General features: G+C 43.0%; 1 protein-coding gene across 1 annotated transcript; it reads right to left on the bottom strand.

The window, feature by feature from the left end:
- Positions 1 to 5,765: 5,765 nt before the first annotated feature.
- Positions 5,766 to 10,235, bottom strand: LOC138870665 (uncharacterized). The gene is made up of 3 exons (XM_070148492.1): positions 9,965 to 10,235; positions 8,927 to 9,811; positions 5,766 to 5,854 (listed from the first exon to the last, which is right to left on the bottom strand). The coding sequence occupies exons 1-3, from the start codon at positions 10,233 to 10,235 to the stop codon at positions 5,766 to 5,768; spliced, it is 1,245 nt and encodes a 414-aa protein (XP_070004593.1).
- Between the last annotated feature and the right edge of the window lie 262 nt (positions 10,236 to 10,497).

Genomic DNA, 10,497 nt, shown 5'->3' with positions numbered 1-10,497 from the left:
TGACGGGGCCTCTTATCAAACCCATGACCACCTCCCTGAGCAAGTGCCATCTCTATCCGGCGGGCACCATCTACCGCCTCTTGAAATGAAATCTCACTACCGGCACTCATGGCCATCTGAATACGGATCGGCTGGGCCAACCCATCAATAAACCTCTACACCCTCTCTCTATCGGTGGGGAGTATCACAATGGCATGACGAGCAAGATTAATGAACCGGGTCTCAAACTGGGTGACCGTCATAGGACCCTGCTGGAGATGCTCAAACTTACGAAGAGCATCTCGCTGAGTAACTAGTAGGAACTTCCCCAGAAATAACTCTGAAAACTAATCCCAGGTCAATGATGGCGACTCTGCTGGCCTGGCTAAACAGAAATCCCTCCACCAAGTCTTGGCGGATCCTGCCAGGCGAAAAGTGGCGAAGTCGACCCCATTGGTCTCTACAATGCCCATAGTCCGTAGAACCTCATGACAGCTGAATATGAAATCCTGAGCATCCTCTGAGGGGGTGCCACTATATGTGGTTGTGAAGAGCTTGGTGAAACGATCAAGCCTCCACAAAGCATCTGCGGACATAGCCGCACCATCACTGGACTAAGCTGCAATACCTGGCTGGGCTGCCACAGCTAGCTGAACTGCTGGAACCTGAGCCTGAGGAGCTACCGGCTCTAGAGTACGAGTATCGGGAGTCTGAACTCCTCCCCCAGCCTGAGATGTGGCTAGAGCTACGGGAAGCAAACCCGCTCTAGAAATGCCCTCCATAAAGCCTACCAGTCGGACCAAAGCATCATGAAGCACTGGAGTGGCTATGAAACCCTCTGGGACCTGAGATGGGCCCACTGGAACAGCTGGGGCCGGAACCTCCTCCTCCAAATCGATCTGAGGCTCCGTCGCTGGAAATGCTGCTCGGGGCTGAGCTCTGCCCTAGCCTCGGCCTCTGGCACGGCCTCGGCCTCGTCCTCTGCCCCTAATAGGGGCTGCTGCTGGGGCTCAGGCTGTTGCGCGGTAGAAGAGGAAGCACGAGCCCTCACCATCTACGAAAGAACATAGTGGAAAGACAATCAGTACTTGAGAAACAGAATCGCACGACAAGAATGAACAAGGTGAAGTTTTCCTAACTCAGTAGCCTCTGCGGGATAAATACAGACGTCTCTGTACCGATCCCTCAGACTCTACTGAGATTGTCTGTGAGTTGTGAGACCTAAGTAACCTAGTGCTCTGATACCAACTGGTCACGACCCGGATTTCCCACCATCGGGTGTCGTGATGGCGCCTACTATCGAAGCTAGGCAAGCCAAATATTTAAAACACCTTTCCTGCTTTCTTTCAAACAATATAATAAACGAGACAAAATTTAAGCGGAAGACTTTAAATCTAAAGCAACTGAAAACCAAAAGTGCGGAAGTTTGAACCAAAATGCTACCCAGAGTCTGGTGTCACTAGCTCACGGACTACTATAGAATACTACAATCAATGTCTGAAGGGAAAATACATCATGTTTGTCTGATACAAGATAAAAAAAACAAAAAAACATGGAAAGGGACTTCGGCCTGCGAACGTCAGCTAGGCTACGTCGAGAGTCCCTGAACTGAAGATAGCTCCCAGAAGTCTACTACTGTGGTCCGTAAGCTGCTCCCTGATCTGTGCACCAGAAATGCACATAGTGTAGCATCAGCATAACCGACCCCATGTGCTGGTAAATGCCTGGCCTAACCCCGACGAAGAAGTGACGAGGCTAGACAGTACCTACCACAATTAACCTGTACAGATATATATACAACAAGTGCAAGAAAACAATAACAATATAATACAAAGTAAAACTGGGAGGGGACATGCTATCGGGGAGTAACAGATAAAAATGAAATATCAGAAATAAACAGAAGAAACTCCGATTTCCATGATATATATATATATATATATATATATATATAGTGGACGGCGTGCCACACGATCCCATAATATCATATATAAGTGGACGGCGTGCCACACGATCCCATAATATCATATATAAGTGGACGGCGTGCCACACGATCCCATAATATCATATATAAGTGGACGGCGTGCCACACGATCCCATAATATCATATATAAGTGGACGGCGTGCCACACGATCCCATAATATCATATATAAGTGGACGGCGTGCCACACGATCCCATAATATCATATATAAGTGGACGGCGTGCCACACGATCCCATAATATCATATATAAGTGGACGGCGTGCCACACGATCCCATAATATAGTTCATAATATCTGACTTCATATAGTAGACCCCTTCAGGGGAGAATAACAACTCAATACCTTTAACCCGGCAAGGGTACAGCTAACAGCCCAAAATATCCCGACAAGGGAGAATATATATATCAGTCTACACATCCCGGCAAGGGAGTATTCACAACACATTCTCCTTTTTAAATCCATTCTTCCTCAACTAACACATTCATGTTCGAGCTAACGCTCCAAAAGTACACCAATCACAATTTTACCTCAACCGTTCACATTATATGAAACTCATCAAATAAACAAGGAGCTTGTGTCACATTATTCGAATTAAAAGCAATCAAGACTCACGGTCATGCTAGACTCCGGTGCATAGATAACCGTCACCATGCCTATACACCGTACTCCACATTAGCAAGTAGCAAATATCATCCTAATCCTATTCCCTCAAGCCAAAGTTAGAACAAACACTTACCTCGAATGCTCCAAACTCAACTCACGCTTCTAGTATAGCTTTACCTCTTGATTCCACCACCAATCCGCTCGAATCTAGTCATAAGTTACTTAATCACATTAATAATTACTAAATGAATCATCCCCAATGCATGAAAATAGATTTTTCAAGGTTTTTCCCAAAAAGGTCAAAAATACCCCCGGACCCACGTGGTCGAAACTCGAGGTTCGGACCAAAACCCGGTTACCCATTCCCCCATGAATCCAAATATATGATTTGTTTTTAAATCGGACCCCAAATTGAGGTCCAACTTCTCAATTTGTAGAAAACCTAGGTTCTACCCAAAACACCCAATTTTCCCCATGAAAATCTTTGATTTGAAGTTGAAATTATGTTAAAAGATGTTAAGGAATAAAGAAATTAAGTTAGAAATCACTTACCAATCGTTTTGGAGAAGAAAAGTTGTTTGGAAAATCGCCTCTTAGGTTTTGGGTTTTTGAAAAGTGAAAAATGACTGAGATTTTCCGAACTTGTATACCTTTCTGAGGACCTGGCGCGGACCGCACAAAAATGTGTTGCGGCCGCGCCGAGTGGGAGAAAAATTGGGGCTTCTCTGAACCCTTCCAGCGTGGACCGCACTGTTTTGGTGCGCGGCTGCGCTGGTTAACCTGAAACCCTAGCCCTCAGACTCAGCCACGCGGACCGCTCAAAAATGCATCGCGGTCGTGCAGCTCCAACGCGGACCGCGCGGAAATGAACGCGGCCGCTCTGGTGTATGCAACACCTGAACCTGCATTTTCTTAAGTCCAAGACCTCCCGGACCCCATTCAAAACTCACCCGAGCCCTCGGGGCTCCAAACCAAACATGCACACAACCTTAAAAACATCTTACCTTCGTGTTTCAGAAAATAATTTCTTTCAAAAATTCATTTCTCGGGCTTGGAACCTCATAATTTGATTCCGGGCACACGCCCAAGTCCTATATTTTCCTACAGACCCTCCGGGACCGTCGAATCACAGGTCCGGGTCCGTTTACCCAATGTTGACCGAAGTCAACATTATGCATATTAATACCAAAATTCATCAAAAGTTTCACAAAATCCACATATTCTAACATAAAACCTTTCCGGCTACGCGCCCGAACTGCGCATGCAAATCGAGGCGACTAAAAGCGAGGTTTTCAAGGCCTCAGGAGCACGGAACAAGGAAGAATTACGGTGATGACACCTTGGGTCGCCACATGATCAAAAGAAAAGAAGAACTTAAAACATGCGGCTAACCACAAAAGAAAGGAGATGAAAGGGATAATCAGAAAAGGAAAGGAGAAAAGAAGGGCAAAGAGATTACCAGAACTTGTTCCAACCGGATCAATCAGGGATGATCGAACTTCACCGGGGTGAAATGAACTTAAACTACCATTAATCGACTGTTCTCAACAAGAACAATCGACTAATGGAGGTTTGGGTTCACACAAACACAAATTGACCAAAGAAAAATCAAAATAGGGGAAAACTAGGGTTCAGGATTTCAGATTTGAAATTCGAAAGAATTGGCTAGGATTTTCGGGGAATTAATTGTAGTTTAGGGTTCAGAGGGGTGTGAGGACTGTGGGTCGTGATTTTGGGGTCGTTTGGGTGAATTAGGGTTTTGTGATTCCGATCTTAGATCTAAGATTCGAAGCGTTTGGTAAGGATTTAAGGGAGATGGGTTGGAGATTTGGAAAGGGGAGGGAAAGGAGGTTATATGGTGTTAATTTGTGGGAGTTTGGAGGTTTTGTGCCGCCGTGGGGCGATTTCCGGCGGCAGAACGTGACGGAGCTGGCAAGGGGTTTGGGGGCGGCTAGGGTTTGGATTAGAGACAGAGATGGGGGTGAAATGGGGGGTGTTTTTTGGGGTTAGGGGGTGTTTTGGACAGTTATATGTTAATTGGGAGGCTAGTTCGGAGCCGTTGGATCACAATAATCCAACAATTCTGATTGAGAGAAAACAAAACGGGGTCGTTTGGTTTTAAATGGGAGTGGACCAGGTAGACTAGTTTTGGGCTTGGACCTGGGTAAGTTGGGGAATGGATTTGGGTATTAAAATGGCCCAAATTCAAACCAAATCCCTTTTTCCTCAATTCTTTTCTTATTTCCTTTTTCTTTTGTATTTTCTTTTCTTTTTTCTTTAATTAAAAAATCCTAAATTAAACACTAAATTAATCTAAGTTGTAAAATTAAACTAATTATTAAATTATAAAATTTATAAAAATTAATTGATCCTAAATTAAAAGAGAAAAATCACTAATCTAAAAATTAAAAGGTAAAAATGTAAAATAAGCCATTTTTGTGATTTTTATTTTCAATAAAATAATTGATTAACTAATTAATCCTAAGAAGCATGGTATTTCTGACATGGTATTTCTGACATTCTTTTATGATTTTTAACAAAATTAAACATGAACAAAAATGCAAACAATTAATAAAATCCTACAAAAATTCTATAAAATGGCAAATAATTGGAAAAAATCTATTTTCTTTGATTTTATAGGAGTATTTCATATAGGGCAAAAATCACATGCTCACAACTACCCCTCTTTGCTCGGAAACACAAAGGGTTTTCGGGCAAAGATAAAATGAGCAATTAGGAGCGATTTTTGCCCGTTTGAAACTTCATGGGAAGCATTTTTTGAAAAAGTCTGACTGAACCTTGCTTCAGAGGTTGCCTACATATCCTTGGCTGTAAAGGAATCGGGTCAGTTTAGTTCTAGAAGTTTTGGTGGCTTGGACTACCGAGAAACTGTGATTTCACTGTTGTTGCTGGTGTTTCTATTTTCTGAGCTCCTTATTACACCAAAAATAAAAATGAAAAACTAACTAACTAATCCTATCAACTACGAGTTACAACATTCCTATCTGTAAACCTTCTGAAGCTTGATCTTGAGTCTTGGCTGGTTCTTTCTGCAGACTATGATCTGAATCTTGATGCTCGTTAGCTGCGAATGCTGGTTCATTCTTCTTCAGCTTTTCGGATCAAGGCGGGACATGCAAAGCTCGTAACTTCAGTCATATCTTGAGCAGTCCGCATCTTTTCTCCACTTCTGCACTTGAAGTTCACTTCTTTTCTTGTTCTTTCTTTTCTTTTATTCTGGATTGAGACTTCTTCTTTTGGTTATCTCGAACCCTATGTCTTGAGGTATAACCTGCTCAAACACCAAAACAGACAAATAAACAAAAAATTTCTGTCCCAGTTTTCACTAGGAAAATTTTGTGAGTTATATAACAAAATCTAAACTATTTCTTTATTGAAAGCAATTAAAATCGGGATTTTGTATCCCTGAGAAAAGAAATTAGGGAGTGGAGATCCTATATCTATAATGAAATCAATTGGGGATCGGAGGCCCTGAGTTGGGAAGATTACCAGGTTATGCTGGAAAAATGATCGGTTATGCCGGAAAGGTCCTCGGGTTATGTCGGGAAGGTCATCGGGTTATGCCGGAAAGGTCCAGGGGTTATGCCGGAAAAGGTCCTCGGGTTATGCCGGGTAGGTCCATGGGTTATGCCGGGAAAGTCAGCGGGTTATGCCGGAAAAAGGTACTCGGGTTATGCTGAGGAGGTCCACGGGTTATGCCGGGAAAGTCATCATGTTATGCCGGAAAAGGTCCTCGGGTTACGCCGGAAAAGTCATCAGGTTATGCCAGAAAAAAGTCCTCGGGTTATGCCGGGAAAGGTCATCGGGTTATGCCGGAAAAGTCCACAGATTATGCCGGAAAAGTCATTGGGTTATGCCGGAAAAGGTCCTCGGGTTATGCCGGGGAGGTCCATGGTTTATGCCGAGAAAGTCATTGGGTTATGCCAGAAAAAGGTCCTCAGGTTATGTCGAGGAGGTTCACGGTTTATGCCGGGAAAGTCATCGGGTTATGCCGGAAAAGGCCCTCGGGTTATGCTGGGAGGTCCAAGGGTTATGCCAGGAAAGTCATCGGGTTATGCCGTAAAATGGTCCTCGGGTTATGCCGGGGAGGTCCACGGGTTATGCCGGAAAAAGGGTCCTCGGGTTATGCTAGGAAAGTCATCGGGTTATGCCGGAAAAAGGTCCTCGAGTTATGCCGGGGAGGTCCACGAGTTATGCCGGAAATATTATCGGGTTATGCCAGAAAAAGGTCATCGGTTTATGCCAGGGATTAACTAGGGAATGGGATCCTATGTCAGGAAAACGTAGCTAGAGATTGGGAGCCCTACGCTACCATGATTTTTTTTTACTTCACTTTTCATTTTATTTGGGAGAATGAATGAAGAGTTTAAAAGGACTTCCCTTTATGAGTCAACTTTTGCTGCAGAACCGTTTTGGTTTCTGCATGCCTTGCTTTTATTGCACCTGCTTCTTGCAGGGTTGCTTTGGGACTGCACCTGTTTTCCTGTTTTCAATATCAAAGAACAATTCGTCAGTTTTGAAACGGTGATTGGTTTTGTGGCCTTGATACATTGCTCGCTGGCTTTCTAGAGATCGGTTTCCTTTCTAAACCCAGGGATCTTGACTTTCAAAAATTCCGCATGACGATTAATCCATGTTGGGCTTTGGCCTTTTCTCCTTATTTTTCCTTTATGGACACTTGACTTTGGAGTTCTTTCCTTTTCAATAATTTTGACTCTGGAGAATCAGCTATCATGGCCAGTCGAGATCGACTTGATGCACCTGCTGAGGTTGGGTGCCCTTCCTTGAATTTTATCTTTTGTTAAACAAAAACCTGTAAGACCAATCTTGCCATCTTTTCTTTGTATTAGTTTCGGAGGAGGATTAGACCTAAAGGGATTCAAAGAAAAGTAAACAAAGGACATGATAATGAATTTAAATGAGAAGTGTCCCTTTCGGGGAAGGAAAAAAGGACTTATCTAGAGTGCATGCAGACTTCAATAGATATACATGCTTCTTGGACTAGACGCACGATCGCGCTATCCAATCTCCCATCATACCTCAAAACCGAGAAAACTTTAGCAGGACTCTTACCAGTACCGATGGTTGTAAGTGATTCCCTTTTCGATCAATGGAGCCCTTTGCGGGTGTTCACCAACTGACCTCTCTCATTTCTCTTCTCATCGTCGCCTTGTAGTGCTCTTTGTGAGTTTTCACTAACAAGACTCTCTCATGTTCAATTTCTCTGCTCACCATCGCCTTACGGTGCCCGTGTGGGTTTTCACCAATAAGACTCTCTCATTTTATTTCTCTCATTTGATTGTATCAGATTCAAATAACCAACATCCTTCCTTTTTGAACATCTTTACTGATTGATCAGAAGGACTTTGAACAGGATTTAGGGTAAAAAAGTTTGGATTGAATTATAACTTTGGAACCTTTCAGGTGAACCGTCGCCGAACCATTATAAATTCTTCCCCAGTTTCAACTTTGGGGGGAATGTGGATTTTTGTTTTGGTGTGACTGAACCCCAGAGAGAGACTCCCAATGTATCCTTTCGGAATCAAGTCGAACGTAGTTCAGGGAACTTTGTTTTTGATTTTTTTTACAAACGTTTTCGGGTTCCAAAGAGGGGAATCAAAGAAAGGTAACCATCTCAAAGGGTTAGCAAAGGGTTGAAGTGTTTGGGGTAGCGAGAATGAAAGCCTTCGTCATCCCAATCGGAGAATATCGGCACCACATAAGGATTAAACGTAATATCTTTTGACCGTGTCTGCATTGACAACTATTTCAGGGTCATTTCCTTCAATGTCTCCCAAGTACAATGCCCCTTTAGGCAATAATTTTCTTATAATGTACGGACCCTTATAGTTTGGAGCGAACTTTCTTTTTTCTTCCTTGTGATGCAGGAGAATACATCTCAAAATGAGTTGCCCCACTTCAAAGTTCCTAGGCCGCACTTTCTTGTTTTAGGCACGGGCCATTCTTTGTTGATACAAATGCCCGTGGCAAACTGCGGCCATCCCCTTTTCATCAATCATGGTTAACTGTTCTAGACGGGTCTTGACCCACTCATTATCCTCAATCTCAGCTTCAACGATGATTCGGAGAGATGGAATTTCAACTTATGCGGGTATTGCGGCTTCAGTGCCATAAACCAATAGATAGGGTGTTGCTCCAACTGATGTGCGCACAGTTGTGCAATATCCCAACAATGCAAACGGCAACTTTTCATGCCATTGTCTAGAACTTTGAATAATTTTTCTAAGAATCTTCTTGATGTTCTTGTTCGCTGCTTCAACAACACCATTAGCTTTGGGCCAATAAGGGGTAGAATTCCGATATGTGATCTTAAATTGTTCACATATCTCCCTCATCAAATGACTATTCAAATTTGTAGCATTATCCGTAATGATAGTTTTAGGGATACCAAAACGACAGATGATATTGGAGTGCACAAAGTCTACTACTGCTTTCTTAGTGATGGCTTTGAGAGTGACTGCTTCGACCCACTTTGTAAAGTAATCAATGGCAACTAATATGAATTTGTGCCCATTTGAAATTTTTGGCTCGATTGGCCCAATGACATCCATACCCCAGGCAACAAACGGCCATGGTGCTGACATAGGATACAGTTCTGAAGGTGGTTCATGAATCAGATCCCCGTGTACCTGACACTGATGACACTTTCGGACAAAACTGAAATAATCCTTTTCCATGGTCATCCAGTAATAGCATGCTCGAAGGATTTTCTTTGAAAGGACGTATCTATTCATATGGGGTCCACATACTCCTGTGTGTTCTTCATTCATGATCCTTCCGGCCTCTTGGGCATCCACACATCTTAGAAGGTTCAGATCTGGAGTCCTTTTGTACAAGAAGTCTCCGCTAAAAAAGAAACCACTGGTAAGCCTTCTAATGGTTCTCTTTTGGTCTCCACTAGCTTGCTCGGGATATTCTTTTGTTTTCAAGAATCTTTTGATATCATGATACCATGGTTGAACATCTGGTTCTATCTCCACGACATTGCAGTAACCATGTCTTTCTCGAATTTGGATTTCCAGTGGGTCAATGTGGACATTGCCTGGATATGGAAGCATCGAGGCCAAAGTACCTAGTACGTCGGCCAACTCATTGTGAAACCGAGGAATGTACCTGAACTCGATGGACTTGAACCGCTTGCTAAGATCTTCCATATGTTGCCTGTATGGAATAAGCTTGACATCTCGAGTTTCCCATTCACCTTGAGCTTGTTGGATAATCAAGTTTGAATCTTACATGATTAAAAATTCTCTCACATCCTGATCGATTGCCATGTTCATGCCCATAATGGAGGCTTCATACTCGGCAGTGTTGTTCGTGCAGAAAAACCAAAGTCGGGTTGTGGCCGGATAGTGCTGACCAGTGGGTGAGATCAAAATTGCCCCAATCCCAACACCTTTTGCATTCACAACTCCATCGAAGAACATTTTCCAAGCATTGGTATCTTCTGAAATTACCTCAACTGAATTTACTTTCTCGTTCGGAAAGTAAGTACTCAAAGGCTGATATTCATCATCAATAGGATTTTTAGCTAGGTGATCCGCTAAAGCTTGAGCTTTCATTGTCATGCGAGTGACATACACTATGCCAAACTCAGTGAGCAGGATTTGCCATTTTGCTAACCTCCCCATAGGCATTGGCTTTTGGAATATGTATTTCAAAGGATCTAATCTGGTGATGAGATAGGTGGTGTAGGAAAACAAGTAATGCCTAAGCTTCTAAGTGACCCAAGTTAGGGCGCAGCAAGTCCTTTCCAATAAAGTGTATTTGGCTTCATAACTAGTGAACTTCTTGCTCAAATAGTATATTGCTTGTTCCTTCTTCCCGGTCACATCATGTTGCCCGAGAACGTATCCAAAGTAATACTCCAACACTGTCAAATACATAAACAAA

Source organism: Nicotiana sylvestris, chromosome 6 (genome assembly GCF_000393655.2).
Source record: "Nicotiana sylvestris chromosome 6, ASM39365v2, whole genome shotgun sequence".
Classification (NCBI taxonomy): Eukaryota; Viridiplantae; Streptophyta; class Magnoliopsida; order Solanales; family Solanaceae; genus Nicotiana; species Nicotiana sylvestris.
This window is presented reverse-complemented; position numbering and strand designations above follow the sequence as displayed.